General features: G+C 41.7%; 1 protein-coding gene across 1 annotated transcript; it reads right to left on the bottom strand.

Moving 5' to 3' along the window:
* Positions 1-234: 234 nt before the first annotated feature.
* On the bottom strand, positions 235-11,086 carry LOC110535634 (oxygen-regulated protein 1-like). The gene is made up of 3 exons (XM_021620745.2): positions 10,431-11,086; positions 7,912-8,071; positions 235-7,445 (listed from the first exon to the last, which is right to left on the bottom strand). Exons 1-3 carry the CDS (start codon positions 11,070-11,072, stop codon positions 796-798), a joined length of 7,452 nt encoding a protein of 2,483 aa, XP_021476420.2. The 5' UTR covers positions 11,073-11,086; the 3' UTR covers positions 235-795.
* Positions 11,087-17,139: the final 6,053 nt, after the last annotated feature.

The raw sequence follows: 17,139 nt of genomic DNA, 5'->3' as shown, positions 1-17,139 counted from the left end.
TCACCATTACAGCATAATGAATGACTACTTCCAAACACTATAGAGAAAATGATTTCCTCAAATGCAGGGTCTGCTGATGAGCCATTAAACATGAACACCCACAAAATGAGTATATTCACAGAAAATGGACATTACAGTAGATGATCCATTTACAGGTGCTTTTACTATACTCGTCAGCCTTGTGGCTACAATGACCAAAGGGAATAGACAAACACAGGGTAGACGAAACAGGTATAGATTCTGTTTTGTTTAATTGACATATCACAAAAATAAAGTGAAGAAACTCAACAGAACAATAGATCACAGCTGCCAGAAATGTAGAAAGGTCATAAACATCTATATACAACTACTGTAATAAAAGTTGATCTGTTATTGCAAGTTATGTTTGTAAATGCAAGCTGGAGCTTTCGGAGTTCACTCCCATGTAATGATGCAAGAGAAATGCATTTACACAGATAAATTAACTACAGCTAATACACAATACAACATTAAGTATCAGGGGGTTACTTACAGACAATACATTTCTAGAGCATGTGATCAACTAACAATATGTGCCATAAGATCAGTCCAGTGTCTCCTTTGAGAAGATTGTGTAGATCTGTAGGGGGGGGGGGGGGGGTCTAATGTAATCCTTTTTAAAATAGAATTTTAAGGCAGCAAGATTTGAAAAAATGTTAAAGGGGTATAGACTTTCTATAGGCACTGTATATGACATCTCCTGGTACCTTTGAATAGCCTCAGTAAGATTCTAAGCTGCCTGTGGAGAAAAAAAGTCCACATTTAAGTGTGTTACAGTCACAGGATGGGGCAATGCTGGCCACAGGAGAAGTAGAGCATCTCTAGCGCATCTGGCTCCTGTGGAATTTTCATGACATCTGTCTGACCTTTGCCAGGCTGACGTTTGCCAGGCTGTACCACAACAACCTTTCCACCTCCCGGGCCTTCTATTAGAGGGTGCACTTTATTATCTGGCATCTTGAAGTCAGTAGGGGCAAAAGCTATTCCATTCTTCTCAGCCCACAGTTTTGGTTTCTCTGTCTTGTCTTTACTGTCCTTTGAGACGTCACCCTTAGCACTGCCCTTGCTGACGGGGCTTAGGTCATCCTGGTGCGGGTCTGAGTCACAGCCATGAGGCAGGTTGAAATAGGTGCACTTTTGCACCAAAGGCTTCACAGACTTCACTATGTCCTCGAAATCAGTGTGGCCGAAAAGGGAGTAAGGGACGTCTTCTTCTGTATTTTTGCACACATCTTCAGTTGATGCAGATGTGTTCTTGTTGATATCAATAGGCTCTGAGACAGACTTTCTGATCACGCTCTCTCTGAGGAGCCACCTGTCTTTGTCTATCAGGAAACAGTCTCCAGGCTCGACCTGTGCATTGAAGGCGATATACCGTGTTGGATCACTGTATGTGCCTACAGAGCTTGTGGCATTGAAGTATGATAAGTCAGACATCCCTTTGGTCTGTGCATTATGAAATGGGGAAAGGCTGATCTTACCAGGACATTTTCTGGACTTTGGTTTCAGGGGAGATGGGGGCAGACTTTCACGGGCACGGTCTTTGACATTGGTATCTTTCTTTCCATAAAGCCTTTCGATTGTTCTCCTGACAACGCATTTGGTGATGGATTTCTTCACTGAATCATCCTCACCACTGGACGTCTCAGTTGATGTCTGTGATTGATGACCACCACTGCCAGAAGTCTCCGGTCTGTTGTCAGACAGATCTGAGGTGTTTGGGCTGGGTAGTCTTGTTTGTCCATACAGATTGTCCACAACGCTTTTTGCTATAAACAATTCCTTTATTGACTTGACCCTATTTCCGTCAGGCTCTCTAGTTATACAGCCATCATAGCTAAATGCCAACAAGGATCGTGGAGCTGGGGGGGACATGACTACAGTCTCTGATGTATTTATAGGCCATGTTGTCCTTTTAAAAGTGTGCACATGAGCTTTGTCTTGCTCTTTGGCATCATCACCGCCTGAGACAGCAGAAACCTCTATTTGGCCAAACGGTTTGATGCCAGTTGTCGCTATAGTAATGCTTTTCCCTTGCTTTATATCAGCAATCTTCTTGTCCAGTATTTTTACTCGCTCTGCTACAGATGGTAATGGCTCCTCAAAACAGTTGGTTGTTTTTGCTTCAGTCTTTTCATAATGTTTATCCTCCTCAGAAGGCTCTTCCTCTAAGGTTTCCTGATACTCCTCCTCTGGGTATGGCTCATCCTCTACACTAACATGTTCTACATCAGAGCCAGACAGCTTCTCTTCATAGCTTACTCGCTTCTCCTCTGAGCTACACTGATTATCCTCAAAGTTTGCTTCTTCTGCAGTATCAGTTTGTTGTTCGAAGCTAACATGCTGCGCACTATTCTTCCCACTATCCTTATCCATCCTGTCAGCAATAGAATGCTGTTTGAACAATCTAGACAGTGTTTCTCTGACAGTACACTCCGTTTCTTTTTGAGTAGTCTGCTCCACCCATAAGTGAGTCTGCTCATCCTGCACGTTAATGTGTGCATTTGCATAGCTCAAGTCATCTTCATGGCTTTCCTCTTCCTCCCCCAAGCTAGCCTTGTCTTCTTCAGGGGTGAACTCTATTTTTTCTCTACTAACCTGCATCTTCATACATTTAACCCCCTTCTCTTCATGACTTGGCTGGTTCTCAATGTGACATTCCAGCTCTTCCTCTGAGCTAGCCTGCTGTTCTTCAAGATTAGACATGCTTTCCTCACTGCTAACCTTTGCATCCATACATTTAATCTCAGTGTCTTCATGGTTTGGTTGGTTCTCAACATGATGTTCCAGCTCTTCATCTGAGATAGCCTGGTCTTCTTCAGGGGTCGACTTTCCGTCCTCACTGCTATCCTGCAGCGCCAAGCATTTGACCTCTGGCTCCTCATGGTTTGGCTGATCCTCTATATGACATTCATATTCTTCCTCTGAGGTAGCCTGCTCCTTGAGGCTGCATACTCTTTCCTCATAGCTAACCTGCAGCCCCACATAACTTGGCTGATCCTCTATGTGACATTGCTGCTCTTCCTCCAAGCATTCATTCTCCATACATCTATTTTCTGATACCATATAGCTTAGTTGGTCCTCAACATGACATTCCTGTTCTTCCTCCGAGCTAGCTTGGTCTTTTTCTAAGCTTTCCTTACAGCTAACCTGCAGCTCCATACATTTGTTCTCCTGCTCCACAAGTGCATTCTCAATATAGTATTCCTGCTCTTCCTCCAAGCTTTCCTCCTCCTCCACATAGCTTGACTGTATGTCCCCATCCTTCACTTTGGTCTCCAAGGGACACGCTTGCAGTTCCAAATAGCCATCATGCAATGCTAAACTGTAAGCCTGCTCTATGTCTGAGTATGTCTGTTCTTTATCATGGTCAATCTGTTTGTCGCTACATTTAGCCTCTCCTTCCCAGTTGTCCTGCTCGAGTTCAGAACCTTCCTTATTCGCTGCCTGTCTGCTTCTATGGCAAGTAAAATCCTCTTTAAAGTTTTGTTCTTCTGAGGAGAAGGGTTGCTCTTGCCTACTGCTTTGGCTCTCTGGGATTGGTGACATCTTGTTTTCAGTCACCTCTTTGGGATGGTAAATATTTATAAATCTTTTAACGATGGATTTAACATCAACATTAGCATCAATATTAAGCACATTATCATTTGAAGCCTCTTCCTTAGGGACTGCAGTTGATTTGGCATTTACCCTTTCCTCTGGGAATGACTCCACTTTTTCATTCGCTTCTTTAGACATTTCTATTTCATCCCCCTCCATGCTTTCGCTCACCCCGGTTGGAAGGGCTGCCAATGCTTCCATCAGCTTTCCAGGCAAGTCAAGCTCATGTATTAGCTCATCGATATCCAATGACTTTTCTTCAATGATGTAGTCCTTCTCTGGGCATGTTTCAAACAAGACATTGTGCTCTGAACTGTTCGGTGTTGAGCTGCGACTTCTGACTTTGCTGTTGAGTTCCTGGAAACCCTTCCAACTTTGAAGCAGTTGTGTGGAAGTTGACTTTTGCAATTCTGACAGACTAGCTTTCAACTCCTCTGCACCCTCCATATTGGCAATTTCTCTCAGAGACTCCATCATTTTCAAAGCCTCAGTACAGCTTACACTGTTTGCATTCAGTTCAGGTATGTTCCAGTTAGTGAAGCTTTCCTTTAAAGTAATAACAGATAAGAAAGAAAGGAGAGCTTTAGTAGATGACCCAAATGTAGAGGCCACATGGGAGGAGAAATCAGGCAAGCTGTTTGACTTTTCAAGACAAGATGGACGGTTGTTGTGTGTGATTTGTCTAATTGACTGAATTGAGAAACAGAGCTTCTCTAGCACAGGTTTCATATCTGGCTGGGGAGGAAGTTTGTCTGTGGGTGACGGTATCTGTGTTTTTGTTAGGGGCTCCTCTGCTGTTACTTTGGTACTGTCTCCCTGATCTGAATTGCTCAGCTTATCATCCCCATTCATCTCTTTGTGATTCACTAAAGTGGGACTGGGAGGTATTGGCTTCTTCTTCATTGGGAGTTTAGGTGTTGATGGTCCTTTCAGAGTGGAGTGGTTAAACAATGTTGTTTTTTCCAAAACATGGCCAGTGGTTGATATGGGTCTTTCATCTGACGTGAGACTAGTAGATGATGTCGACATGAAACATGAGGGACTACTAGCTAAGGGAGCCTCATCTAAGACAATGTTGGATATCCGAGTTTTAGCAGGCTTCTCAGATGAGAGACCATTGGAGATTGGTGCCTTATCCATCAACACCTTTTCCACAGTAGGATCACTGGATATTGAAGACTTCTCAGCTGAAGCTTTTCTAAGTGTTAGTTGCTTTTCCAGGGTGAGATTACTGACCAATCTTGCCTTTTTTGTTGGGAGTTTAGGTGATGGTGGTGATTTCAGAGTGGAGTGGTTGAACAATGTTGTCTTTTCAAATACATGGCCAGTAGGTGATGGAGCCTTATCTGATGAAGGACTACTTGATAAGGGTTGTTCTTCATCACCTAGACTACTAGGTGATGAACACATGAAATATGAAGGACTGCTACCTATGGAAGACACATCTAAGTCTTTGTTGGATAATGGTGCCTTCTCCATCTGCGTTTTAGCAGGCAGTTGTGTCTTCTCAGGCGAGAGACTGTTTGAGACTGGGGTCTTCTCTATTGAGGAGCTATTTGGTACTGATTTATTTTCCAATGACAGACCATTTGTGATAGGTGGCTTCTCTTCTGAGATATTTTTAGGCATTGATGTTTCTTCCAATGAATGACTGCCAGATGGTGATGGCTTTTCTACTAAGATTATTGCAGTAGGAGAGACGGAGAGACCGTTGGAGAAAAGTGTATTTTCCACTGAGGGATTAATGGGCAACCTTTCCTGTGTAGTATCACTGTGTAATGGAGTCTTTTGCGATGATTGGTCAGAAGGACATGGTAATGTTGTGTTTTCCAAAGCCAGGTTGGTCTGTGTTGCTATATTTTCAAATGTTCTATTTGGAAATGCAGTCGTTTCCAAAGATAGACTACTTGTTATTTGTGTTATTTCCTTAAACAATGAAGGCACATCTTCTTCAGTATCCATTTCACAATTGGATTCTGATACATCTGGAACAATGTCTCCCTCAGTTTCTACCGGAGACATTGTTGTTGTCTCCACATTTTGAGTTTCCTCCACTGGGTCTGGGTACACAGTTGGGAGGGCTTTCTCTAACCAATTCTCAACATATTCATTGATATTAGAAGAGCTCAGATCATGACTATCTTTATCAATCCTTCTCTCCTCGTGCATAGACCTCTGCCTTTTTAGTGTTCCCTCCACCAGGGCCTCCGTCGGAAATGTAACATGCAATACGTTCTTCTTTACTGAAACTGAAGTATTGTTTCTATTTTCAGTAACGTGTAATTCTTTCACTGCCGATTCCTTTGGGTTTTCAATATTTAACTTGATTTCCTTTCCTTTTAGTTTCTTTTTGTTTTTGATGAGACTTCTGGCAGGTTTTGGTCCATACATTTTCCTTATGGATACATTGCTGCTAAACCCCCCAGTTTTCACTCTTTTATTGTTTCCATGAGCATTTTCATTACTCTCTTTACGTCTTTTGTCTGGTGTTGTAACCTTACGAACCTGGTTCTTTTTGACTTTGGGCTTTGAGAACATTTTCTTGACTTTCTTTACACCAGTGGTGGAGTTTTCTTTGCTTGCTTCAGAGACCCACTCTGGGGTGTCATTGTCTTTGGTGGGCATGGAGAGAGGGCTTTTATGGACATTTAGTACCCTGTTGCGTAGGAGAGATCCTCCAGCCTTAAATTTGGGGATGGTGAACTCAGATGAAAGAGACTGGTCAGCCCTCCACACGCTGATTGACTTTGAGGCCGTAGAGGGTCTACCCAGCTCCAGCTCCAAGTCATTACTGGAGGACAAGTGGGCTGTGTCAGAGGTGGCTGTTCTTCCGTACATCATCCCATATATGGACACACCCTGGACATTATACTGGCTGTTAGCCAGGAAATTGTCCTGACAGGTCTGCTGCTCGTATATGTGCATTACACTTTCTATGACTTCCTCCCCGCCATTTTGGATCTGCAAGATCTCAGCCATGCCTGATTTAAAAGTCGATTGAGTCTTATTGTAATTGTTGATATCCACAGATCCAACTCCTCTTGGTTTAGGAACTGGCTTGCTGCTGCACTGTCTGACCATGCGGTATTCCTCCTTTACCTCTCCGTTCTCAGTTGTCTCTCTGTAGGAGTTAGAACCTACCATGTTCTCCTGAATCTCATCTCCCAACATTGTTTTGAGGCTCTCCACTGAGGCCTGCTTCTGTCTGTATCTCCTGGGTCCTGGGGTAGGAGCCCTCCTGGGAGAGACCACACCCACATGTGTTGTAGCATCATCCTCATTGTCTACTTCCACACTGGTAAGTCTGCTGGTCTCTGGAGGCATATCATCCTTATCATCATGATCATCCTTTTTAACATTGTACCCATTGATGGTGCCCATGGTGTTGGGTTGTGTTGGTGGTAGGATGTTGGACTCAGGTGAACTGTTCTCCAGCTCAGACTCAGCCGCACTGAGCTGGTTGGCCACACTGGACCTGCTCAGGGTGGTGGTCCAGTGGATGGTTTCTTCCTCCCGGATGGTTAGTCGCACCTTCATCTCCACTGTCATGCTGCCATCCTGGTTCACCCGAAAGGACTTCTCAATGTCATCGTCACCGGGCATGCAGTTGACTGCACCTTCACCCCTATCTCCATGGTAGGAGTCGCCATCTGTTTCGGCCACTGACTCTAGAAAATGGCCAGCCTCCAGTTCTACAGATTCTGCGTTGTTACTGGGGAGGTCACACTCACTTCCTGCAATGCAGTGGTTTATCTGATTCACAAAGTATCTCTCTGACGATGGGGAGAAAAGTTTTGATTTGCCGCTAGATATAGGTTTCTTTTTCCCTTTGGAGTGGATCAAAGGAGAGAGTGTAGAACGATGGATGGGTATTTTTTGGGAGGCAAGAATGTTTCAGCAGGTCAGCAAAGAAAAAGAGATCAAAAACAATAGTTAGGAAAACCAGATCCACAGTCTACACAGTTCATACTGCATAATGACTGACCGCATATGAAGAGAGTAGGCCTTTGTAGGTCATTCATGGTATTATGGATGATAGTAATGTCTCAGCACTTTCCCACTGCTTATCCCGTACAAGCATGTAGACACGGAGGGGATAGATTACTACTGGACAGACAGTAGCACTGTAGATGTGACACATGAATGTTTAACAATACATTCTCAATATTCTCAAAGTAATGGAAAACATGCCAGTTAATAGGCAGATGCTATCCAAATTATTTTTCAAAAATTCAAGACAAAAACATGCTTCAAAATACATACAAAATGTTGAGTGAACATAATGAGACTTACGGGATGCTGGTTGCTTTAGTCTTTTAGATGCCATTCGTCTAGCAGGCAGCCATGTTGAAGCAGAAGATTTTTGTGTCTTGTAGTTCCCAGATTTAAAGGCCTCGCGACCAGCAGCTACTACAATCCCAGAGCATATAATCAGAGCTGGGAGCCCATCCACCTGCAGACAGACGAATGAAATATTTTAACTGTAATAGTGGAATAAAATGTTGTTGTGAACGGCATCTATTAATGATTAAAATAGCTTACTTTTAGAATCATGACTTAAGACTAATACTGTATGTATCCAAAATATTTCCATACTGTATGTACCTAAATACAGTGCCTTGCGAAAGTATTCGGCCCCCTTGAACTTTGCGACCTTTTGCCACATTTCAGGCTTCAAACATAAAGATATAAAACTGTATTTTTTTGTGAAGAATCAACAACAAGTGGGACACAATCATGAAGTGGAACGACATTTATTGGATATTTCAAACTTTTTTAACAAATCAAAAACTGAAAAATTGGGCGTGCAAAATTATTCAGCCCCCTTAAGTTAATACTTTGTAGCGCCACCTTTTGCTGCGATTACAGCTGTAAGTCGCTTGGGGTATGTCTCTATCAGTTTTGCACATCGAGAGACTGACATTTTTTCCCATTCCTCCTTGCAAAACAGCTCGAGCTCAGTGAGGTTGGATGGAGAGCATTTGTGAACAGCAGTTTTCAGTTCTTTCCACAGATTCTCGATTGGATTCAGGTCTGGACTTTGACTTGGCCATTCTAACACCTGGATATGTTTATTTTTGAACCATTCCATTGTAGATTTTGCTTTATGTTTTGGATCATTGTCTTGTTGGAAGACAAATCTCCGTCCCAGTCTCAGGTCTTTTGCAGACTCCATCAGGTTTTCTTCCAGAATGGTCCTGTATTTGGCTCCATCCATCTTCCCATCAATTTTAACCATCTTCCCTGTCCCTGCTGAAGAAAAGCAGGCCCAAACCATGATGCTGCCACCACCATGTTTGACAGTGGGGATGGTGTGTTCAGCTGTGTTGCTTTTACGCCAAACATAACGTTTTGCATTGTTGCCAAAAAGTTAAATTTTGGTTTCATCTGACCAGAGCACCTTCTTCCACATGTTTGGTGTGTCTCCCAGGTGGCTTGTGGCAAACTTTAAATGACACTTTTTATGGATATCTTTAAGAAATGGCTTTCTTCTTGCCACTCTTCCATAAAGGCCAGATTTGTGCAATATACGACTGATTGTTGTCCTATGGACAGAGTCACCCACCTCAGCTGTAGATCTCTGCAGTTCATCCAGAGTGATCATGGGCCTCTTGGCTGCATCTCTGATCAGTCTTCTCCTTGTATGAGCTGAAAGTTTAGAGGGACGGCCAGGTCTTGGTAGATTTGCAGTGGTCTGATACTCCTTCCATTTCAATATTATCGCTTGCACAGTGCTCCTTGGGATGTTTAAAGCTTGGGAAATCTTTTTGTATCCAAATCCGGCTTTAAACTTCTTCACAACAGTATCTCGGACCTGCCTGGTGTGTTCCTTGTTCTTCATGATGCTCTCTGCGCTTTTAACGGACCTCTGAGACTATCACAGTGCAGGTGCATTTATACAGAGACTTGATTACACACAGGTGGATTGTATTTATCATCATTAGTCATTTAGGTCAACATTGGATCATTCAGAGATCCTCACTGAACTTCTGGAGAGAGTTTGCTGCACTGAAAGTAAAGGGGCTGAATAATTTTGCACTGACAATATTTCAGTTTTTGATTTGTTAAAAAAGTTTGAAATATCCAATAAATGTCGTTCCACTTCATGATTGTGTCCCACTTGTTGTTGATTCTTCACAAAAAAATACAGTTTTATATCTTTATATTTGAAGCCTGAAATGTGGCAAAAGGTCGCAAAGTTCAAGGGGGCCGAATACTTTCACAAGGCACTGTATGTACCTAAATACTGGTATGTACTTAAATCATGTTTGTACCTAAATCAGAGGTACAATTTAATTGATTTCATCAATTGAATTGATTAATTGAATTGATAAATGTATCATTCAAGAAATATGTGACACCAGGGCTATGTATGAAATCTCATGGCACATCAGCAGAAGATACACATCCTGAGGTCCTTAGCAACACTATCCCAAAATCCCTTCTCAGTTAAAAGGATATAACAATTGAGGAGCTTAACACTTTCCCTTTTTCTGTCAGTTATTTATGAGTCCTGCTGTGAGTCCAACTATTATGGGTCAGTAAGGCCAATCAGTTGCCAATCAGTTGGGGCCAGGTCACCTCCAATCATGAGGTGAGGCCATCACAGAATAATGCCAATGCATGATGTGTGAGATAAGAGTTGAGTGCCTGAACCTCCATGTGTTTGGTTACAGTATCAGCACTGGTTTCCTGTCTAACTAGACCTTGAGATTAAACATATAAAATATGTGTTTCTAAACAATATCAAGCAAATCTGAATTACTAATTGCAGTAACTTTAGTGTCCATAGGCATGGGGAGAGCACTTACCCTTCTTCCATCTGGTGTGTGTAGTTTTACCACAGGAAAGTGCATCAACTCGGACAAGTAATCCAGCAGAGCCTCAAATGTGTGAGTGGTTCTCTTCTGTAGCATCAGATTATGTTTGACACTGGGGTCCCCATTCTGGAATACCATCAACCTCTTAGGTGTGCGTACAATGACAGGGGTATTTATGTGCATGGGCCTGCCAGGGTTCTGTTTGGCCAGCTGCAAGGCCCGATGCCGGGCGCTCATGGGGCGGGCATTGTACCAGGGTGGTAGCTTCTTATTGGCTACTGCCATGTTAATGGGTTTGACCTTCCGCTGGTCAGAGCAGATGTAGGCCTTCCCATCCTCCAGTTCATCTAGTGTGTGCACTGCATGGACCCCTCGGGGAGTGGTGATGTTCCTTACTCCGAATGGCAGCGGGACTTTCTTGGAGAGGCTGTCTAGGAGGGCATCGAAAGTCTTGAAGGTGCGGTTGTTGATGACCATGCGCAGGCCACTGAACTGAGGGTCACCGCTCTTGTAGAAGCAGATGCGCTTGGAGGCGATGGGGTCTGTGATATATGGGTGGCGTGACGTGGTCACTGTGTGCCCACTCCCTGAGAACTGGTCCTGGGCGCACTTTGTGAGCACCACGTCACTCATTTTGATTGGTTAATAGGCTACAGAGAGAAAGGGGAGACGGATGAAGAAGAAATAATGATAAACATTAGTTACTTGATTATTATGAGATTGTGATATCTGTTGTAGTATATCAGATTAACTTTCAAGAATAAATATCAAACCTGCATTGCAGTGGTATCACCAGTGGTATGTTATTTTTTCTCTAAATCAAATAAAACGACAGAATAGTTTTGGACAGTGGTTCATTAGCAGGTTGACTCCCCTCAAGGTTCTTCTAGATTTTTCCAGTGTCAAAAATGTAATAAGGAGTTGTCTAAACAAACACATTGTGTAAACATTGTTAGGCAGGCTTGATCTTTGTTGGCGTCATTCATTATGGCTGCAGAATCATGTCATCAGTCATTAGACTGAAATCAGTAGTATATAATTTTGAAAAATGAAGGTCATTGTGATAATTTATGTGCTGTTAAAACAATTCAGAAAAATTATATTATTCTTACAGTGCTGTAAAAAAAAATATCTACATGGGAAATAGGTCATAAGAGTCTGGGGGGGAAATGCAACAATTGTGTTTCCTAATGTACTTGAATGGGTATGCTATTTCAATTATTTCGGATTTGTGAACACATGATCATTATGATTACAGAATTATCACAAGAGGGAAGTCCCATTAGCAATACTCATTATGAATAAAGGATGAGCAATACTCATTATGAATAAAGGATGTAAACAAAACCCTGTCAAAACATTTGACTTCTAGCTATTTTCCTCGTTAGGCCTAATTGTTTACTCGTGGCAGATGGAGTGACATCTTGAGGGCATATGTTGTTTACGGGATATGGTGACATCAGGTTTAACAGACTACTAGGAAGCAGGAACCTTACCAAGCAACTGACATGTTCAATTACTTAATTACCCATGTTAAGCAATTATTGACAACAATAAACTACAACCATGAAACAACATCGTAATTCATTATGTATCATTCTTAGCTATTTCAGACTATTTGGTAATATCAAAGCAGTTGAAAATAGTCTGATCCTATTTCTGATCAGGAATTTGTACAAATAAACGTTTGTAAATATAGTGTAATTATTTATCACATAGTCCCTTTCATATCCATCACAAAATATTAAAGCCACTGTTATATAGAAAAATATATACCGTTATCTATCTTTTACCTACAAGGTTATCTATGTTAGACCTACAAGATAGCTAGGCTAAACATAGATTAACCTGAACACAGGTACGTGCGATAGCTCAACAACTCCTCTCATTGACAATAAAACAAATACATAAGTGAATGAAAATTTCAATAACATAAAAAGATTGAGTAAACGTACCTAATATCCCATCATAAAAATCCCAGAAATCCCAGTTGGTGTATCCACAAATGTATCCACAAAATGTTGTCCCGTGCTCTGCATTTTGGCTACTGTTGGCCAGCTCTGTGCTGGGAGCTAAGGGTTATTTTGGGAGACAACATCATGGTTAATTTGCTTAATCTTTGCTCTAAAATAATCTCCCCTACAACAGTGTTGTGGGAGAAGAGAGGGACTGTGTGTAATAGGCCTGTACACTGCCCAGATCAAATAATACCATTTATTCAGCTGTCATTCATTGTTTTTAGAACATATATTTAAGAGAGATTCCCACCTGAGGAGATAATGTGTACCTTACCATTTTGTATTTCTCTGCAAAACCATGACCGCGATTGAAATCTGACCACATTTGTATCTAGGCTCATTAAACTTTAATTTTGAGTGTTAGCCTAATAATTCAAATGTACGACACCCCTTTTCTTATTACACTACCAGTGAGAATAACATGAAATACTGATAATAGAAAGTGTAATTAATGCACATTTGCAGGATTGTCCATTCTGACCACTAGGGCCAGCAGATGAGCAGATGGTAGCTTAGTCAATTCTAATTTTCTAGCAAGGCAAGGCCTAATCTCATTGGAGACTTCTTTAGGTAATAAGGATTAGGGGGCTTTCGATCAGAGGACCCTCAGAGAGTAGCACTTTATTCTCAATGAGGTGATATGAGGTGTGCACAGCACGTCACGCTCTGCCTTGGCATTGTCAATTCAGGGATACAACCTTTACTTCAAGTTTAGGCCACCTTCCCACTCCTCCTACCTGTAGCAACATCAGTCAGTTAGGATAGGCAGCAGTAGGCCTAAAATGAGGGATACGTTGTTTCATTCACCCGTACATTGGTTCCTCCTTTAAAAGATGTGTCATACTGCAGCACACCTTGCAGGCTGCTGCAGCATTCTATGTCACGTTATTTAATTGCCAGCCATTTTTTTACGTTAGTGCAAGATAGTGCTAGTTTGACCACCAGAGGGCATCTTTGAGAAGCATTTGATAGTCTCCCATATTGGCATTACCAGAGAATTGAAAACCTTTTTTTGTAATAACATAGTACATGGGATTGATTTTAAGAAATTTGGCTTAATAAATAATGATTAATATTATGGCATTTCTATTCCGAGAAAAACGTACTTGTACCTTCTAAATGTTCTACTTTTGTGATTCCACATTTCCCTATAGCAGGTATTCCCAAATGGTAATCCTAGATTCAGATCCTACAAGCGAGAAAAAACAGGGGTACTCGCAATGCTGTCGGAGGTACACCAAATAAAAATGTGATTCACATAAACATATATATATATATAAAATAAAATAAAAATGTACTTTTTTTTCCCTTCACATTTTCAAACAGTCCATTTATATTTTCCAACATTCATTTGGGTCAAATAATTAACATCCAGTCACATTACTCACTCGTGGGAATTCCACTAACTCCGTATGTAGTCAAACGTAACTGCTGCTCATGTTGGTATCTGTACTGATGGCGCAAAAGCCATGACAGGGAGACATAGTGGAATGGTAACGCGCATGCAAGCAATTGCTCCCGACGCCACTTAGGTACACTACAGCATCCCCCGAGAGGCTCTTGCTGCCAAGGGAATGCCTGACAGCTTGAAAGACATATTGGATATTACAGTGAAAATTGTTAACTTTGTTAAAGCAAGGCTCCTAAACTCTTGTGTATTTTCAGCACTATTCAATGATGTGGGCAGCGACCATGTAAACCTTTTACAACATACAGAAGTGCTCTGCTTATCAAGGGGCAAAGTATTGGCACGTTTTTTTTAAATTGAGAGACGAGCTTAAAGTTTTCTTTACTGACCATAATTTTCACTTGTCTGACCGCTTGCATGATGACAAGTTTCTCACACGACTGGCCTCTCTGGGTGATGTTTTTTCTCGCCTGAATGATCTGAATCTAGGATTTACAGGGACTATATTTAGTGTGCGGGACAAAATTGAGGGTATGATTAAGAAGTTGGAACGCTTCTCTGTCTGCATTAACATGGACAACACACAGGTTTTTCCATCATTGTATGATTTTTTTGTGTGCAAATGAACTCAAGCTTATGGACAATGTCAAATGTGATATAGCGAAGCACCTGAGTGAGTTGGGTGCGCAATTACGCAGGTACTTTCCCGAAACGGATGACAAACAACTGGATTCGTTATCTCTTTCATGCCCTGCCTCCAGTCCACTTACCAACATCTGAACAAGAGAGCCTCATTGAAATTGCAACAAGCGGTTCTGTGAAAATGTAATTTAATCAGAAGCCACTGCCAGATTTTTGGATTGGGCTGCGCTCAGAGTATCCTGCCTTGGCAAATCGCGCTGTTAAAACACTGATTCCTTTTGCAACCACGTACCTATGTGAGAGTGGATTCTCGGCCCTCACTAGAATGAAAACTAGATACAGGCACAGACTGTGTGTGGAAAATTATTTAAGACTGAGACTCTCTCCAATACAACCCAACATTGCAGAGTTATGTGCATCGTTTCAAGCACACACTTCTCATTAACTTGTGGTGAGTTATTCACAATTTTCTAGGAACAAATAAGGTTTTATATGTAAGATGGTTAAATAAAGAGCAAAATTATTGATTATTATTATTATATTATTATTTGTGCCCTGGTCCTATAAGAGCTCTTTGTCACTTCCCACGAGCCGGGTTGTTAAATAATGTTAAATAAATGTCGAGCTCAGTGAGGTTGGATGGAGAGCATTTGTGAACAGCAGTTTTCAGTTCTTTCCACAGATTCTCGATTGGATTCAGGTCTGGACTTTGACTTGGCCATTCTAACACCTGGAGATGTTTATTTTTGAACCATTCCATTGTAGATTTTGCTTTATGTTTTAGATCATTGTCTTGTTGGAAGACAAATCTCCGTCCCAGTCTCAGGTCTTTTGCAGACTCCATCAGGTTTTCTTCCAGAATGGTCCTGTATTTGGCTCCATCCATCTTCCCATCAATTTTAACCATCTTCCCTGTCCCTGCTGAAGAAAAGCAGGCCCAAACCATGATGCTGCCATCACCATGTTTGACAGTGGGGATGGTGTGTTCAGGGTGATGAGCTGTGTTGCTTTTACGCCAAACATAACGTCTTGCATTGTTGCCAAAAAGTTCCATTTTGGTTTCATCTGACCAGAGCACCTTCTTCCACATGTTTGGTGTGTCTCCCAGGTGGCTTGTGGCAAACTTTAAACAACACTTTTTATGGATTTTTTTAAGAAATGGCTTTCTTCTTGCCACTCTTCCATAAAGGCCAGATTTGTGCAATAAACGACTGATTGTTGTCCTATGGACAGAGTCAGCTGTAGATCTCTGCAGTTCATCCAGAGTGATCATGGGCCTCTTGGCTGCATCTCTGATCAGTATTCTCCTTGTATGAGCTGAAAGTTTAGAGGGACGGCCAGGTCTTGGTAGATTTGCAGTGGTCTGATACTCCTTCCATTTCAATATTATCGCTTGCACAGTGCTCCTTGGCATGTTTAAAGCTTGGGAAATATTTTTGTATCCAAATCCGGCTTTAAACTTCTTCACAACTGTATCTCGGACCTGCCTGGTGTGTTCCTTGTTCTTCATGATGCTCTCTGCGCTTTTAACGGACCTCTGAGACTATCACAGTGCAGGTGCAGTTATACGGAGACTTGATTACACACAGGTGGATTGTAATTTATCATCATTAGTCATTTAGGTCAACATTGGATCATTTAGAGATCCTCACTGAACTTCTGGAGAGAGTTTGCTGCACTGAAAGTAAAGGGGCTGAATAATTTTGCACGCCCAATTTTTCAGTTTTTGATTTGTTAAAAAAGTTTGAAATATCCAATAAATGTCGTTCCACTTCATGATTGTGTCCCACTTGTTGTTGATTCTTCACAAAAAAATACAGTTTTATATCTTTATGTTTGAAGCCTGAAATGTGGCAAAAGGTCGCAAAGTTCAAGGGGGCCGAATACTTTCGCAATGCACTGTAGTAAGGAACCCAAGGAAAATACTAATGGCAGTTCTACTTACAGTAACAAATGTTTCAAAACAAAACATATCCGAGTGACATGATGTAACAGCCAACATGCATCACATCCCAAGGCAGATACCATTTTAAAATGCTGATTGTGTGTGTGTGGGAGCAGCATGTGTTTCTGTGAGTTTACGTGTGCTTGCATGATGTTCCAGGAAATTATTTTGTCTGAGCCCCAACAGACAGACCTGGAAGAATTCACAACTGCCACTGCGGGCTCCCCGTGCATCCACCATGTGGCCTGTTCCCAAAACCAAACAGAGCTGAACATTTTGAAGAATCCTTAAAAGGAAGCTGACATGAACAATGGAGTAAGGTCTCAGAGCAAACAGGTAAGCTTGGAGCCTGCATACCCCTCACTCCAACCCTCTCCTCCAGTGATAAGAGACTGGGGAATGTTTTTAAAGCAGGGGGTTTGGGTTGAGGCTTTATGCCTTGTTGATACTGAAAATACACCCAAGCTTCAAGCTTCATCTCCCTTCAATGTTAACACAAGTGTTCTGTTTCTTTAACTTTTTCAGCCAAATTCTATTAAATCAGCTGTTGATATGATCATTTGTGTTTTTTGTCTTCTTTTCGCAAAGTCCCGATTACACTTAAAATCACACACTGCCACAACAGATATCTGTTTCAACATTCCCTGTGCATTGCCACACATAATGTACCACGCTCTATTTTTAACC

The sequence above is a fragment of the Oncorhynchus mykiss genome, chromosome 11 (genome assembly GCF_013265735.2).
Source record: "Oncorhynchus mykiss isolate Arlee chromosome 11, USDA_OmykA_1.1, whole genome shotgun sequence".
NCBI classification, from domain to species: domain Eukaryota; kingdom Metazoa; phylum Chordata; class Actinopteri; order Salmoniformes; family Salmonidae; genus Oncorhynchus; species Oncorhynchus mykiss.
This window is presented reverse-complemented; position numbering and strand designations above follow the sequence as displayed.